At 44.5% G+C, this 18,789-nt stretch overlaps 1 protein-coding gene across 1 annotated transcript; it reads left to right on the plus strand.

The window, feature by feature from the left end:
• Positions 1-13,981: 13,981 nt before the first annotated feature.
• On the plus strand, positions 13,982-17,445 carry LOC109774115 (uncharacterized). Its single transcript, XM_020332832.4, has 4 exons — positions 13,982-14,371; positions 14,444-14,839; positions 15,246-15,510; positions 15,596-17,445. The coding sequence occupies exons 1-4, from the start codon at positions 14,343-14,345 to the stop codon at positions 17,123-17,125; spliced, it is 2,220 nt and encodes a 739-aa protein (XP_020188421.1). The 5' UTR covers positions 13,982-14,342; the 3' UTR covers positions 17,126-17,445.
• Positions 17,446-18,789: the final 1,344 nt, after the last annotated feature.

Below are 18,789 nucleotides of genomic sequence, written 5' to 3' on the forward strand. Positions count from 1 at the left end.
AGAGGCAACGGATATCGTTTCGTCCCCAAAGGTGGCACATTCCCTACCGAAACCATCACGCTTGTTGTGAGAAGCTTATACCCAAACCTGCCCCAAATGGGACAAATTTTTTACCACGCCATGTTGATGCCGCTCCATGATAGCATGCCAAGTTTCATGAATTTCTGACGAGTTTTGGATTTACTAGAATTTAAAAGACATGTATCTCAATGTTTGCGGCCTAGTGACGGTGGCAGGGTGTTTGAAATTCATTCCCATTTCTTGCATGGGACCTAAGCATGCACCGAAGGACACATATTTGATTTTTCAACCAATTTATATGCACTTGAGCATGTGCATGTAGTTCAAATTTGAATTATGCACATAAATGCATTGAAAAATCACTTAATGCATAAAAAAGTCCAAATGAACCCCGAAAAATCACAAAAAAAACACAACACTCCTGTTGTTCTATGTTGACACGAGAAATTTTTTGGAAGCAATAAGAGGCAACAAATATCGTTTCGTCCCCAAAGGTGGGCGTTCCCTACCGAAACCATCATGCTTGTTGTGAGAAGCTATGGTTTGTGAGAAGCTTATACCCAAACCTGCCCCAAATGGGACAAAAAAATTACCACGGCATGTTGATGCTGCTCCTTGATAGCATGCCAAGTTTCATGAATTTCAGACGAGTTTTGGATTTACTAGAATTTAAAAACCAAGTATCTCAATGTTTGCGGCCGAGTGACGGTGGCTGGGTGTTTGACATTCATTCCCATTTCTTGCATGGAACCTAAGCATGCAACCAAGGACACAGATTTGATTTTTCAACCAGTTTATATGCACTAAAGCATGTGCATGTAGTTCAAATTTGAATTATGCACCTAAAATGCCTACAAAACCAAGTTAAGGTACAAAAACGTCCAAACGAACCCTGAATAATTCCAAAAAAAATTGACGACACACATATAGTTGCATGTTCACTCCAGATAAAAGGTCTAGCATTCAAACACCGTCCATTGCCGCTGTGACCCCATTATGTAATTCAAATCAAGATGAAAAATCAAGTAGATCACACACAGTTTATTATCAGCAACCGTGTGAGATGCAGCACAAAATATCCTGGAGCACCGTTGGTGTATAGTACGCCTATGGCTTACGCAAGAAGGTGCGTCGGCTACAGTCCACAGCCGGCGTCTCAAGCACACTAGCTCACTCCCCAAATATCATTTCACTGTTCAATCATCGCCGGTGAAAGATGGGGACGTGGATCCGCATCGTGAGGGCAACTTCGGCGGCCCACTCCGGCGAGAGCGTGGCCGCAGCCGCCAGGCGGGTGCTAACAAGCTTCGTGAGGGCGACCGCAATTTGCGTCCGGTCGGCCAAGGCAGCCCAAACGGCCGTTGTTGCTTCTCAAGCGGCGGCAGCAGCATCTGCCTCGGGGATATCAACTGGCGAGAGCGGCACAGCAGCTGTCCGTTCCGCAGCGGCGGCCTTAGCCCTGATGGAGGCCACCCGCCACCATGTCGAGGCCGTCCACGCCCACCTCGTGGTGCTCACCGCACAAATTGAAGGAAGTTTCTCCGACAATGGTCGGCAACCCACGGCCGAAGAGGTGGCAATCGCCGAGAGAGTTCGAGCAGCCATCCGTTCCTGCGCGGCATACCTTGCGACGATGGAGCCCGCCAAAGCCCAGATCACGTCCGCCCACGCCCAGCTCGTGGCGGCCTATTCCAAAGATATGGCGGACGCGGATGGCGAGATGCTTGCCGAGTATGGTGCGATGGATACCATGGAACCCCTTCCCCAGGAGACCGTCGGGCGCGAGCTGGACATGGAGGCGGCGGCGGAGATCGACGAGCACCAGCCGTAGTAGTACTCTTTGTTTTGTTTAATTAAGAGCGCCGGTCTTTAATTTGTTAGAGTAATGTTTAGGTCAGCTAGCTCTGTTTAATTGTTGAACTTGCTCGATTAAGAAGTGTGGGTGTGCTGTAGTCTCCTTTGTGTAGACGTGGATGACCACTGTAACCATGGAAATTCGAACCAAAACTTTTGACGTTCAAACTCATCACACACGGGTCAAGCTATCTGAATCGTTTGTGATGTCCACATATCGTACACCGTTCTGAATAAGGGACCGTGTCTGATGACACTTTGCACGCCAGTTTTTTGGCTGAAGCGATTCCAAATTTTTGGCTTCCGCGGAAATATCTACCTCCCCGCCCCTCCCCCTTAACAAAAGCCACATTTCCCCCTCTTTCCGCCTTCCTTTCCAAGTTGAAACCTTCACTCCTTGCTTGCAGCGCCGCTTCCTCATTGGCAACCCTCCTTCACGCTGCTCGGCCTCGTCTATCCAGGCAGGTAATCCACACCCGACCCCCATCCTCCTCCTCCTTCCACATCCCACATGCCCTGACCGCTGGCGCGAGCGCGACACTTTCCACCCAAATCACTGACCCCTCCATGTTGGGGAACGTAGTAATTTCAAAAAAAATCCTACGCACACGCAAGATCATGGTGATGCATAGCAACGAGAGGGGAGAGTATGTCCACGTACCCTCATAGACCAAAAGCAGAAGCGTTAGCACAACGCGGTTGATGTAGTCGTACGTCTTCACGATCCGACCGGTCAAGTACCGAACGCACGACACCTCCAAGTTCAGCACACGTTCAGCCCGATGACGTCCCTCGAACTCCGATCCAGCCGAGTGTTGAGGGAGAGTTTCGTCAGCACGACGGCGTGGTGACGATGATGATGTTCTACCGACGCAGGGCTTCGCCTAAGCACCGCTACAGTATTATCGAGGTGGACTATGGTGGAGGGGGGGCACCGCACACGGCTAAAAGATCAAACGATCAATTGTTGTGTCTCTAGGGTGCCCCCTTGCCCCCGTATATAAAGGAGCAAGGGGGGAGGTGCGGCCGGCCACGGGCGCGCCAGGTGGAGTCCTACTCCCACTCCCTCCCTTTTCCTAGTTGGATTAGGAGTGGAGGGGGGAAGAGGAGGGAGAGAGGAAGGAAAGGGGGGGCGGCGCCCCCCTTTCCTTGTCCTATTCGGACTAGGGGGGAGGGGCACGCGGCCCTGCCCTGGCCGCCTCACCTCTTCTCCACAAAGGCCCACTATGGCCCATTAAGCCCCCGGGGGGTTCCGGTAACCCCTCGGTACTCCGGTAAAATCCCGATTTCACCCAGAACACTTCCGATATCCAAATATAGGCTTCCAATATATCAATCTTCATGTCTCGACCATATAGAGACTCCTCGTCATGTCCGTGATCACATCCAGGACTCCGAACAACCTTCGGTACATCAAAACATATAAACTCATAATATAACTGTCATCGAAACGTTAAGCGTGCGGACCCTACGGATTCGAGAACTATGTAGACATGACCGAGACACGTCTCCGGTCAATAACCAATAGCGGAACCTGGATGCTTATATTGGCTGCCACATATTCTACGAAGATCTTTATCGGTCAGACCGCATAACAACATACGTTGTTCCCTTTGTCATCGGTATGTTACTTGCCCGAGATTCGATCGTCGGTATCTCAATACCTAGTTCAATCTCGTTACCGGCAAGTCTCTTTACTCGTTCCGTAATACATCATCCCACAACTAACTCATTGGTTGCAATGCTTGCAAGGCTTAAGTGCCCAGAGATACCTCTCCGACAATCGGAGTGACAAATCCTAATCTCGAAATACGCCAACCCAACAAGTACCTTTGGAGACACCTGTAGAGCACCTTTATAATCACCCAGTTACGTTGTGACGTTTGGTAGCACACAAAGTGTTCCTCCGGTAAACGGGAGTTGCATAATCTCATAGTCATAGGAACATGTATAAGTCATGAAGAAAGCAATAGCAACATACTAAACGATTGAGTGCTAAGCTAACGGAATGGGTCAAGTCAATCACATCATTCTCCTAATGATGTGATCCCGTTAATCAAATGACAACTCATGTCTATGGCTAGGAAACATAACCATCTTTGATCAACGAGCTAGTCAAGTAGAGGCATACTAGTGACACTCTGTTTGTTTATGTATTCACACAAGTATTATGTTTCCAGTTAATACAATTCTAGCATGAATAATAAACATTTATCATGATATAAGGAAATAAATAATAACTTTATTATTGCCTCTAGGGCATATTTCCTTCACTCCACCCAATAAGCGCCGGCCTAAGCCATGGTGCACGCGGTATAGCCAGGATCTCAAGGAGCATTTGGCAGCGGAGAAGCAAATCGTGATCGCACGGGCGGATGAGGTCGCGATGGCTGCCATTCGTGCCGACCCCCAGATCTTGGAGGAGCACCTCGCCGTCGAGGCCACCGTTGACGCCTCGCGCGTCGACGCCACGACGCGGTTGGCTGCTTTAAACGACAGTTTGTGGCGTTTTCTCGAGGCCATCGTTTGCTAGCTACTGCCTTTCCTTAACAAATTATAGTGAATTGTGCTATCCACTTTTACCATGCAATCTTCTGCTATAGTGTATATGTTCTATATGTCATGCAATGTGGTGTTCAGTTAACTGCTTGGTTCAATTCTGCAAATGTGATGTTCAATTCTTTAGGGTGCAATATTTCCAAGTTGTTAAGCATGCTTGGTTTGGTTAACTGTCTGATCTTCTATTACGAGTGTGTTATATTGTGCAATGTGGTGCTCAGTTAATGTTTGGTTCATTTGTTGTGGTGTTTAGTTAACTGCTTTGTTCAATTCTGCAATGCGATGTTCAATTGTTGTGGCTGAATTCTGTTATTGTATACCATGTGAGAAATAAATCGAATTTGGTTGTACTAAATACATGAGAAACAAATACAATTGCTATATTTCCAAGTTGTTAAGCATGCTTGGTTTGGTTAACTGTCTGATCTTCTATTAGGAGTATGTTATATTGTGCAATGTGGTGCTCAGTTAATGTTTGGTTCATTTGTTGTGGTGTTTAGCTAACTGCTTGGTTCAATTCTACACTGTGATGTCCAATTATCATGGGTAGAAATTTGTATTGTTGTGCATGTGAGGAATAAATCGAATTTGGCTGCACTTAATACATGAGAAACATATACAAGTGCTATATTTCCTAGTTCTTAATCATGCTTGGTTTGGATAAATGGGTTTTCCATGTGGCTTGAATTAATCGGATGAATCTACAATGTGCTTATTTTTCATCAACATATTTTACTGATAGCATGCGAACCCTTACTTAACCTCATGACTAACTACCTTATATGTGTTGCAGGGAAACAATGGGAAGCACTGAGGTTTACAATCAAGGTTAGCACGTGCATGGTCCATTGTCTAATAGCACATTATTGTGCAATTGCAGGAACCATTCTAATATTTAGCTTTTTAACAATTTGGTCTTGCACATGTAGGTCCTGCTGTCAGAGGTTTTGACCCACTGTTCGACCCTTTTTGCATATGGGGAAATGAGTTGTCCATGAATATCAGTCAAGTCAAGAAACTCAGAAAGATTGTTAGGATAAAGAAATTAGCGACAAAAAACAACAAGATCTTTGTCTGCACAATGAAGAAGACATCAGTTCACTACAGGATGGTACTAACTATTATACCTTGCCTTTTTTATTCCTTTGCCCCATTTCCAATATAGAGAAGATATTTATGCACATCCTTGTTTTCAGGCCTTTCCAAAGCAGTTCACAGATGATTACCTCTCAAACCACATGTATGGTCAGGAGGCGAGGAAGTTATTCATACAACACCCACGGTTCAATATTGAAGTGTTCCTGAAGAGGACGAAGGATGGACGGTCAATCATCCACAGGCACTGGCCTAAAGTTACAAAGACCTTCAACATCAATGAAGGCTCAATATTCGCCTTCTGCTTCAGCAGTTTTCCAGATGAGATACATCTGTCGATGTACCATCTATGATGCTAATTTCGAAAGGTTATAGATGTTGCATGTGAAACTTGGTCCTGGTGTAGTTGTGTAATGGGGTAGCTGAGTGCTGAAGCTATATGATGTTGTACTCTGATGTATTATGAAAATGAAATATATTGTGTGCTTAATATGAAATGTCAATTAGATTAATAAATGGATTATGAATAATCGGATAATTAGCCTGCTAGTGGATAATTAGCCTGCTAATTGGGTTTTATTATTGCAAACGGTTGTTGAATAAAATACCATGGGCGATGACCTCAGGCAACGCACACAGTTTCTAGGAATAAACCGTGTTGGATCAATGAACAATCACACACAACTTTCTCTTGAAAACTGTTTGTGTTAGGCCACCTTGCGCAAACGTTTACCACATAAAAACTGTGTGTGATGGACAGCCTTTGCCACACAGTTTCTTCTATGGACCGTGTGTGATACATTAAATAACGCAAACGATTTAACGGGAAAAATTGTGTGTGATGTACCTGTGAACGGAAACGTTTTCCTTGGAGCGACTGTGTGGGATGTACATACGAACGGAAATGTTTAGCGGGGACTAACTGTGTGGGATGTACTTGCGACCGAAAACAATTTCGCCGTATAATTGTATTTTTTTAAACTCTACTGTATGTATTTCTATATTTGAGCGCTCGCCGGTCGCACACGACCTCATTTTGCCGAGTGTGTGTGCCAGGAGGGCATATCCCCGACGGTTTCTGGGTCGTGTGGGAAGGACCCCCCTATCGCCCACACTCACTTGGCGACGGTTCCAAAGGCCGTCGCGGAAAGGGATTAAAAACCGTTTGTTTAGGAGCTCGCTGTACTAGTGAACCCCTATGCATAGATTACCCCGATGTCACCTCAGGAATCCGCAAGTTGATTACCAAAATATATATCAAGTGAATCAATAGAACACCCCATTGTCACCACGGATATCCATATGCAAGACATACATCAAGTGTTCTCAAATCCAAAAAGTATTCAATCCGATAATAGTAAAACCTCAAAGGTAAAACTCAATTCATCACAACAAGATAGAGGGAGAAACACCATATGATCCAACTATGTTAACAAAGCTTGTGGTACATCAAGATCGTGCCAAATCAAGAACACGAGAGAGAGAAAGAGATCAAACACGTAGCTACTAGTACATACCCTCAGCCCCGAGGGTGAACTACTCCCTCGTTGTCATGGAGACCGCCGGGATGATGAAGATGCCCTCCGGTGATGATTTCCCCCTCCGACAGGGTGCCAGAACAAGGCTGCAGAGGAGATTGCTTCGGCATAGAGGCTTGCGGCGGCGGAGCGGAAGTTCTAGGTTTCTTTCTGGGGTTTTTGGTATTTATAGAAATTTTTGCTGTTGGTTTCACGTCAAGGGGGCCCATGAGGAAGCAACAAGCCCGCTAGGCACTTCTTGGGGGGGGGGGGCGCTGTGTGAGCTTGTCATGTCCTCGTGGGTCTTTTGGTCCTCCCACAAAGCTTCGGGGGTCTCTTTTGGTCCATAAAAAATCACCGTAAATTTTCAGTCCATTCCGAGAACTTTTATTTCTGCACAAAAAACAACACCACGATAGTTCTGCTGAAAACAACGTCAGTTTGGGTTAGTTCCATTTAAATTATATAAAAATTGTACGAAAACCATATAAAATTATTGTAAACATGGCATGAATACTTCATAAATTATAGATACGTTGGAGACGTATCAGCATCCCCAAGGTTAATTCCTGCTCGTCCTCGAGTAGGTAAATAATAAAAGAAATAATTTATTAAGTGTGAATGCTAGCATAGTGCATAAGTTTGATCAATGATAATTTCAATCACTTTATCTAGCATCATAACAACAACTTTTTCTCATAAAACTTAACTTGATAAAGTAGCAATCAGTTCACATGTTATGGTTCAAACAATGCATTCTCTTCAAACTTAACCACCTATGTTCTTAGTCACCAAACATTTCAATGCATCTTATCTTCAATAAAGTCTAAGTAAGAGTTCCACATACTCAATTATTATATAGTCTTCTAGGATTGCTAGTACTCAAAGCATATTTTTAGAACAAATGGCATCCATCAAACACAGAGAAAGATAGGGGCTTAATATTTCGCCTCCAAACTCATTTATCATATAGATAATTGTCAACAATAATAAACCATGGTCAAATATATTTGAATGGCCATATATGCCTGGATCTTTCCCCACCACATGATGATTGCCAACTAGAGAATAGGTTCGAATAAGAAGAAATACTATTGAGGCCCTTCGCAGAGGGAAGCATGGATTTGCAGAGCTGCCAGAGCTCGAAGCTTAAAACATAGATGAATACATTTTGCGAGGCATGCCTTTCCTGCCAATGTCACGACCGGGAGTTCTCAATATCTTCCATGCTAAACACATTATAGGCGGTTCCCAAGCAGAAAGGTAAAGTTTGCTCCCCCTCAACCATTCAAACACAAGCCATGGCTAGCCGAATTCTCGGGTGCCCTCCATACAATCAACTTTCCGGGGGAGTTTGTTTCATTATTTTTCGTTTTGATCATAGGACTGGGCATCCCAATTACCAGCCACCCTCGTGCAATGACAAGTGAATAAACACCCATCATGAGAATAACCCGCTTAGCATGGAAGATACTGACCACCCCATGCTGCTTCATGTTAAGAATAGGGAAAGGGCGCTTAAATACAAATTATTTGATAAAAATCACCCTGAGATTATTACCTTGCCTGCTCCTTCCTTGTTTGATTTATCTGCAGGCCAGTATCTCGTTCCGCTAGCGACCATCCAAGCGTATCGGAACCCTGCATCAGCCACAGAGCTAGAGCCGGAACCACAATTTGATCCTCCACGACAGTCTAATTACCAGTGGGATCCGGAGATGATTGCCAACCAGTGGCAATCATATGCTTCTTCTTCTCAGTACGACCCCAACTATAACTTTGGATATCCGCCAGGCCAGCCATGGCAATAGACCAACCAAAAGCCTAAGCTTGGGGGAGTACGTATTTCTCACCGACATTACATTTATGTTCACACACTCATTGCTAGTTGTCGGTGCTCATACTCTTTCACTGTAATATCCATGCTAGTTTATTTTCTTTTTCTTGCTTTCTTCTTGTGTGTTTGAAAAACCTTAAGAAAACCAAAAAAATTAGTAGTAGCTTTTAGCTAGTTTACTTTTCTTGCTGTAGTAATAACTAAAAGAAAACCCAAAAAGATTTCCTGTTCTTCTTTTGCTTGTTGGGAGCTTTCTCGTGTAAATAGTTTTATTTCTTTTCTTTTCTTTGGGGGTCGATAGGAGAAGACCATGATGAAAATGTTGAAGTGGCTCTTATATGCATTATTGTTGATTTAACCAAGAGCCCATATTGCCTTGTCTTCTCCTGTTTATTGAATGCTTGCAGATTCCAGCTTAGTCCAATGCACGGGCACTATTATTATTATTCACATCGTTCAGTCGTGCAAGTGAAAGGCAATTATGACGATATATGACGGACTGATTGAGATGGGAGAAGCTGGTATGAACTCGACCTCTCTTGTTTCTGTAGATATGATTAGTTCATCGTTCCTGATTCTGCCTATTATGAATAAACATGTTTGCAATGACAATTAGAGATTATAGTTGCTTATGCCATGCTTAATTAACTAGGAGTTTATAATGGTTTACCTTGTGTGTCAACATGTTATTAAAATGGTTGTGATGTGGTATGATGGGGTGGTATCCTCCTTTGAATGATTCAAGTGACTGGACTTGGCACATGTTCACGCATATAGTTGAAACAAAATCAACATAGCCTTCATGATATTTATGTTCATGGTGGATTATATCCTACTCATGTTTGCACTCAATGTTCATTAATTTTAATGCATGTTCATGACTGTTGTCGCTCTCTACTTGGTCGCTTCCCAGTCTTTTTCTAGCCTTCACTTGTACTAAGCGGGAATACTGCTTGTGCATCCAATTCCTTAAACCCCAAAGTTATGCCATATGAGTCCACCATACCTTCCTATATGCGGTATCTACCTGCCGTTCCAAGTAAATTTGTATGTGCCAAACTCTAAACCTTCAAATGAAATTATGTTTTGTATGCTCGAATAGCTCATGTATCAACTAGGGCTGTCCGTATCTTCCATGTTAGGCGAGTTATTCTCAAGAGGAGTGGACTCCGCTCCTCACTCACGAGAAAATGGCTGGTCACCGGGATGCCTAGTCCCATGCTTTATGCAAAATCAAATCAAAATAATTGCAAACAAAACTCCCCCGGGACTGTTGTTAGTTGGAGGCACTCGTTGTTTCGAGCAAGCCATGGATTGATGCTTGTTGGTGGAGGGGGAGTATAAACTTTACCATTCTGTTTGGGAACCGTCTATAATGTGTGTAGCATGGAAGATATCGCCATCTCTTGGTTGTTATGTTGACAATGAAAGTATGCCGCTCAAAATATTATTTATCTCTATTTCAAAATCAAGCTCTGGCACCTCTACAAATCCCTGCTTCCCTCTGCGAAGGGCCTATCTATTTACTTTTATGTTGAGTCATCACCCTCTTATTAAAAATCACCAGCTAGAGAGCACCGCTGTCATTTGCATTCATTACTGTTAATTTATATTGGGTGTGACTATGACTGGATCTTTTTACCATGAATTACAATGTTTAGTCAGTCCTTGATCTTTAAAGGTGCTCTGCATTTATGTTTTGCGGTCTCAGAAAGGGCTAGCGAGATACCATCTTGTTATATCATATCATGATTGTTTTGAGAAAGTGTTGTCATCCGAGATTTATTATTATTGCTCGCTAGTTGATTATGCCATTGACATGAGTAAACATGAGACCTAAGTGTTATTGTGAATATGGTTAGTTCATAATCTTTGCTGAAGACTTGAATGCTGGCTTTACATATTTACAACAACAAGAGCAAACAGAGTTTGTAAAAGTTTTTCTTTATCACTTTCAGTTTATCAACTGAATTGCTTGAGGACAAGCAAAGGTTTAAGCTTGGGGGAGTTGATACGTCTCCGTCGTATCTACTTTTCCAAACACTTTTGCCCTTTGGACTCTAATTTGCATGATTTGAATGGAACTAACCTGGACTGACGCTGTTTTCAGCAGAATTGCCATGGTGTTATTTATGTGTAGAAACAAAAGTTCTTGGAATGACCTGAAACTCCACGGAAGTTATTTTTGGAAATAATAAAAAATACTGGCGAAAGAATCAAGGCCAGGGGCCCACACCCTTTCCACGAGGGTGGGGGGCACGCCCAGGCGCGCCCCCCTGGGCGCGCCCCCTGCCTCGTGGGCCCCCTGGAGCTCCACCGACCTCAACTCCAACTCCATATATTCATGTTCGGGGAGAAAAAATCAGAGAGAAAGATTCATCGTGTTTTACGATACGGAGCCGCCGCCAAGCCCTAAACTCTCTCGGGAGGGCTGATCTGGAGTCCGTTCAGGGCTCCAGAGAGGGGAATCCGTCGCCATCGTCATCATCAACCATCCCCCATCACCAATTTCATGATGCTCACCGTCGTGCGTGAGTAATTCCATCGTAGGCTTGCTGGACGGTGACGGGTTGGATGAGATTTATCATGTAATCGAGTTAGTTTTGTTAGGGTTTGATCCCTAGTATCCACTATGTTCTGAGATTGATGTTGCTATGACTTTGCTATGCTTAATGCTTGTCACTAGGGCCCGAGTGCCATGATTTCAGATCTGAACCTATTATGTTTTCATGAATATATGTGAGTTCTTGATCCTATCTTGCAAGTCTATAGTCACCTACTATGTGTTATGATCCGGCAACCCCGAAGTGACAATAATCGGGACCACTCCCGGTGATGACCATATTTTGAGGAGTTCATGTATTCACTATGTGTTAATGCTTTGGTCTGGTACTCTATTAAAAGGAGGCCTTAATATCCCTTAGTTTCCGCTAGGACCCCGCTGCCACGGGAGGGTAGGACAAAAGATGTCATGCAAGTTCTTTTCCATAAGCACGTATGACTATATTCGGAATACATGCCTACGTTACATTGATGAATTGGAGCTAGTTCTGTGTCACGCTATGTTATGACTGTTACATGATGAACCGCATCCGGCATAATTCTCCATCACCGATCCAATGCCTACGAGCTTTTCACATATTGTTCTTCGCTTATTTACTTTTCCGTTGCTACTGTTACAATCACTACAAAACCCAAAAATATTACTTTTGCTACCGTTACCATTACTTCCATACTACTTTGCTACTAAATACTTTGCTGCAGATACTAAGTTATCCAGGTGTGGTTGAATTGACAACTCAACTGCTAATACTTGAGAATATTCTTTGGCTCCCCTTGTGTCGAATCAATAAATTTGGGTTGAATACTCTACCCTCGAAAACTGTTGCGATCCCCTATACTTGTGGGTTATCAAGGACAAACCTCCTAGGTTTTAGGGTTAGGCTAGATTAGGTGAGGTTGGACTATAAATAGAGAAAGAAGGGAGATTTGGATCACCCGATCGAGATCGGATGGTCGATAAAGAATAGACTAGGGGAGTCCAACAACGAACCGAAGATATCTTAGGGATATTTGGGGATGATCCGAATCCCACGGTGATGACTGAGCGGGTCGGGTTCGGGTAAGTTTCGGACACGGGCGAGGGGTCGATGCACTGTGCAAAGAGGGGTTAGGCGGTCATGGTCAAGAGGGAAGCGAAAATCTGATTGGTCTGGAACGGTCAACGAAGGCAAAGCGGTCCGAGGAAAGGTGATGAAGGCAAAGGGAGAAACGGCAACGGCGAACGAATGTAAGTTTTAAAACATGACGGCAACAGAGTGCCGATGCAATGCAAATGATGACATGATGAAATGCAACAAACAAACAAATAACACAGCTGGCACGCAAAACATGGAAGGCAAATGGAGCGTCGGTGTTGGGGCGTCACACAAGTAGCAGGCACCCATAGCGGATCTTGAACAATATGCGTGTGTCTGTGTGCCCCAAGAAGCATTGAGTGTTTCCACATGGGGATGGATGCACCACGAGTAATTTATTTTGCTTTTAGAGAAAAAATGTAAATTACAGTAATTTTGCTAGTGTATTAAAATGTAAAAAACATTGATGTATTTGTTGTCGCGGGGAAACTAGACATAATGTTGACATGTTTTGGTTGAACTTTCCAAAACTATTTTTTATTGGATCTACTATGTACGTCAAATGCTTCAGCTAAATATTTCTTTTGACACATGTTTCCATTTTATTATTTGCAATAAATTAGAAGCACCAAATACGTAGTAATTCATCTTAATCATATCAAGAGGTCCGTTGTTGTTGAATCAAGCCTTCCAATGGATGATCAGCTCACACTCTTAACAATTTTCAACCCTAACCCCTAACTGCTTTTGCGTTGTTTCCTCTATTGGCTTTGTCAACCCTTCCTCATGTTTTTTACCACTCCAACGAGGTTTTTACACTCCTTTCCATTTTCATTGTCATGCCATCTTCACTAGCAACTCATTCCGTCCCATTATCTCGTTACCGACTCTGCCTCGAACTCCATTGACAATCAGCATTGCAAGAAATCATTCGTGCTCAAGTGAAAAGGTCTAATCCCTTGAGGTACAATATGATGTCTTAACAATGGATCCATGATGGGAGCATCTCAATATGGTAAGCGTTATTAAAGTTTGTCACGGAGAATATGTGATGATGTGATAGAAAAAAATGTCGAGCGAGAACACTATTAACATGTGTGCAACTAAGACCCTGTTTGTTTGGGGTTTTGCTTCAGCTTTTCCACTTAAAAAGCCCCTATTAGGAGCTTTTGTGGGTTTTTTTTTTGTTAAAATGGAAAAGTTGGAAAGGCTGAAGTAAAAGCCCAAACAAACGAGGCCTTGCACAAGTCTTTCAAAAATATATTAAGAGTTGGACGCATCGGTAACTACAAGCTTTAAGCTACAAACATTTTTATAATGATTTGAGGATTGCTCACCACATCTGCCACTCGGTTTTCTATTCTCGCCAAAAAAACTTATTGATTATTGGGTGATGATATGGTTAATTTTGAAAACAAAGTACACACAAATTTCAATACTGGAAATGCTCTGAATAAGACGGGCATCGGCCCATCTAAGCTACCGGACCGGACCCAGCCACGAGCCTCGGTCGTTTTCTGCCGCAGCGACCCACCCCGGCTGCACCCCCGCAAACCCTCGTCGACTGTTCTCCGCCCGCCGATGAGGCGAACCACTTCGCCGCCGGCGTCTTGGCCCGCTGTCGGCGTTAGCTTCCGCCTCCTAAGGCAGCGCCGCCAGTGCCCGTGCTGACTGCAGCGCAGAAGGCGTTCTGCTCAAACCCGGCGCCCCCCTACCGAGGACGCTCCCCCAAACCCTCGCCGGCCGCTGTAACTTCTCTTTGCACCACATATCCCCTTCGTCCTCGTCTCCATCCATCTGCACTGAGAGTGAATTAGGGCAATGGAGTTCTCCGTCGAGGAGGAACCGAGGTTAGCACATGGCATTGCATGAGTGATTCCTTTGCCTTTATTCCCCATTTTGCTTATTTCATTTTGGCACAGGTCGGGCGCGCCCCTGGCACTCGGGCTCGGGGAGGACGCCATGGAGGCGGTAAGGAGAGCTTTCCCGGGTCAGGATTTTGCTATTGATGTGGTGAACCGAGCTTTCGGTTGGCGGAATCCGGAGGAGCGCAGCCAACAAGATTCCTCTGCCTGTGGTATCAGTGGAGCATGTACATCGGAAAAGCCTGTGGATTTGGAGCAGGTGGAGAACGCTGGGAAGAGCTGTGCGCAACAGGATCCCTCTGCCTCAGAAATGCAGTTGAGATCTCAGGAAGCGGAGCAAGCCGGTCAGCGCTGCGATGCCCCTCCCGCACCTGCAGACGTAGGCGCTGAAGCCGGCGGGCCTCCCGCACCTGCAGACGTAGGCGCTGAAGCCGGCGGGGGCTGGAACCGCAGGTATGCCAAGGTTGACCTTGAGGCCGCTGCACATTCCAAGTCCACTGGATATATTGTTCGTTGTTACTCGTTGTGGAACTAGTTGTGGAAGGTGTCTGTGTTCTGTATTCTTCGGTATTACTGTTTATGTTTGTAAGTAGCAAAGTTGATTGGTTGCCACAAACCATGATGCATATGAAACCAGGAATACTAGCGCATCCTATTTGTTCCGTTCTATCTGACGAATTGCTGCTCAACAAATATCAACAGGCCCACTTGGTTGCCCCCATCCCTAGTGGTTTGAATTATTTTTAGAAAATTCGACGATGCACACCGATGTAGGATTCTATGGCATTGCAATGAGAAAGTGCTTAATGCTGTATCAACATGCAACAAAGCCATAACTCTTGCTTCTTATTGGACTCAGGGTTAGGCGAGGCCGTATCCCAGATGAACGGGAACCAGATGCCCAGCGAGTAAGTGCGCTAGAGAAGGCATTGACTGGCTTCGCGGAGAGGCAGACTGATGTTGTTGTTAATCCAACAGTGGGGACCTGCTTTGATTCGATTACAGAGGCATATGATTTTTATAACCTCTATTCCTGGGAAATGGGGTTCGGTATAAGGTACGGCAAGAGCAGGCGGAATACAAAGGGAGGTAAATGCATGCAGGAAATTACTTGCGTTAATGCGGTAAGAATACGTGTATTTTACTAGTCATCAGTTCCTCAATTGCAGTTGGTCCCGAAACATTATGCAGTGATTATGTTGCTTTCAGGGTAAACCAAATATGGGCGGGAAATCGCGCAGGTGCGAGTGCACAGCACTAATTAGGCTACTCAGAACTGATGACAACGGATGGTATGTCACCCAGCATAGGAAAGTGCATAACCATGCTTTTTCCACTACATATGGAAACAAGGTTCATTGGCCATCTCATAAGCATCTAGATAAGTACACCAGGGATTTGGTTCGTCAGTTAAGGCACAATAATGTTAATTTAGGCGTGTATGATACGATTGCTTCTTTTTTTGGGCGAATGGAGAATGTCCCTTTCAATAAGCGTTCGATCAGGACACTGTGTGGGGAAGTTATCCGTGAGCAAGCTGATGACGATGCTAGGAAGACCATGGAGACAGCAGCTGCATCTGGAGAAAGACCAGAAAACCATACGGGGGAGGAGACGACATTCAACTGTATGGGCTTAGCCTCAACCACGGTTGGTTCCCCGAATATGCCGGTTGATCCCCTGAGGTACCCTGAGCAGGACGATACACACAGCAATGCTGAGGCAGGCAGGCTGGCTGATCTGTTGTTAGCTTTTGGGGATTGTCACCTGGTGCTTAAAAGCTGCACCTATGATGATCTCATCAACTCCAACGGTACCATGTCGGGTCTGGAAGAGGCAGTGAAGGCTGTTACACCCCATCTTCAGCAGGGCATTTTTGGTGACCTGTGGTCCAGGGCCCACAATTCTGGAGGCGTCGTGTCAGCTCAGGTGCTGACCATCAAGGATCTGTTCAGATTCACGCGTTGGCTGACAACCACCACGGGCCAGCATAATCTGCGGTGCGTCCAGCAGCGTGCCAAGCTGGTCAATTCTGGGAAGGCTGTCTTAGAGCCCGAGCAGATAGCCCTCCTCCACCTTTATCAGGCTGAGAATGATGAATATTCAGTTAAGATGAACAAGCTCCAGGGAGAAAGGGATGCGAAAATTGCCCACTATATGGCGAAAATTGATGAGGCCCGCAAGTCCTTCGAGGTCAGCATTCAAGCTGCAAAGCAGCACTACCCTGTGTCCGCCTCCTATGTCGCTCTGGATAGCAATGAACTCCGCGGGCAGTGCTGGACCATGTATCTCGCCCAATGTCGGAAGGAGGCGAAGGATCTGAACGCGAAGGCCTCAAACATCGTCGAGAAGTATGGGCCAGAGGTCATACAGCGTCACCTATTTGAATTTTGCAGCCAAGAGACAAACCGTCAGGCCCTCCTCAAGTATGCCCAGACCAAGGTCAATAAACTGAAAGAGGCAGGAGATGCTCGTGAAGATACTCTTCATGACTACATGACGCTCCTCGATATTGAAAAGGCTTATGCACTACTCGCTGCTGAAGAGCAAATAGCCAATGGCCCAGACACTTGTGGGGGCAATGAGGATGCGGATCACGGTAATAGAAACAATACCATTGCAAGATGTGAGGCTGCTGAGGGTGCTCGAGGTGATGGACAAGATGGGGGTGAAGGTGCGTCCGAAGGCCCTCCGCGGCAAAAGCGTCAAAGGAACGACCAAGACTATGTTTGGTGGTGACTCTTATAGCAGGTGGTTCACATTTATCGTAAGAGGATTGCGTGCATGATATGTTTCCATATCTTGCAAGTCCAAGGTGGGATATGAGGTTCAAATTAGGTTGCAGGAGGATTCATGGGTTCTTAATATACCTTGCTGTGAGGTATATTAAAATTTGTACAATGGTTGCACTACCATAAACATCATGTTGTGGAAGCTGTCGAAAGGCTGGTGTGGTGTAAGCTATTGTTCAGTTGATGTCTTCCCAGGTTTCCCTTTTCTAATACTGACAGGCTTGGACGCTGACCAAATCAGGGAAATACATTGTTACCTCTTTATATAGCTGTCTGATTCATCATAAGTTCATAACATAAATTTTTCTGTAGAGAGTTAAAAGTTTCTGCAAGAGTTAAATTTCTTGGCAAGATGCTCCAACGATTTGCATTTCACCGTTATCTTTTTGGGTTTGAATTTGTGAGGTAGTTAGTGATCTCTCTTTTGTACACAAAATGAAGCTGGGGACCGTTTCGAAAAAATGAAGCTGGGGAGATCCGTGGAGAATGCTTACAAAATGTACCAAAACAGTGTAAAGATATACTCCCCCATTCCAGAATGTAGTGCATATTAGGTTTAAAAAAAATCAAACTTATCTATGTTTGACCAAGTTTATAAAAATTATTAGCATCCAAAATCCAGAGATTAACGACCAACTTGAAACTGAGACAAGAGTTGTCCGGGCGACCTTTACTCCCGCAAGATTTAAGAGAATCCTAAGCGAGAAAAAGCAGAGCCTATAAGCGTCAAATGATTGAGTATCACCGAGAATTTGATTGAATGCTAACTTAGACTTGTTACTCTTGAGGATTATGCATCCTCGTAATGGTTAGGAGTCGTTCAAAGATAATCCAACGTAAGGATTAGTCGATGAACAAATTTGTAATGGTCCGGAGATCACCACAAGATCTAATGAGTGATGGAGCGAGTTTCGATGAACTTAGCACAAAAAGAACAAGGCGAGCTGTGGCTTAGGCTCTCCAACCCAGATGTAGCTCGGGCACTGGCGTAGCCAGGATCGAGCCGGGCCTCTGGCAAGCTCCAGGCTGAACACGCGCTACAGTGCTAAACACTGTCGAAATTGCTAGTCAACAAAGATATGACCCGAGCCAGGACGCGGCCTTGCTGCTGGGGTCTGGTCTATGCCACTGGGGTAAACACATCGTTGTGTCGCCGTCGAGCGATGGGTTCTATTTCACTGCGCCGCTTTATTTTCTGTAATTCGTCTTTGTTTTGAAGAACTTTCCTGTCCTACTTTTATTTGTGAATGTTGCAAAGACGTTATTTAGTACTCCCTCCGTTCCATAATGTAGTGCCTATAAATTTTTGAAAAAATCAAACCTTGCAAACTTTGACCAAGTTTACAGAGAAAAATATTTACATTTAGAATGCCAAACATATATTATTAGATTCATCGTAAGATGTATTTTCATATTTTATATATTGACATTGTATACATAAATAGTTTTCTCTATAAACTTGGTCAAAGTTTGTAAAGTTTGAATTTATAAAAAATCTATAGGCACTACATTATGGAACGGAGTGAGTATTCCCTCTGTAAAGAAATATAAAAGCGTTTAGATCACTAAAGCATATCATCGCACCGCTTTATTTTCTGTAATTCGCCTTTG

The sequence above is a fragment of the Aegilops tauschii genome, chromosome 5 (genome assembly GCF_002575655.3).
Source record: "Aegilops tauschii subsp. strangulata cultivar AL8/78 chromosome 5, Aet v6.0, whole genome shotgun sequence".
NCBI classification, from domain to species: Eukaryota; Viridiplantae; Streptophyta; class Magnoliopsida; order Poales; family Poaceae; genus Aegilops; species Aegilops tauschii.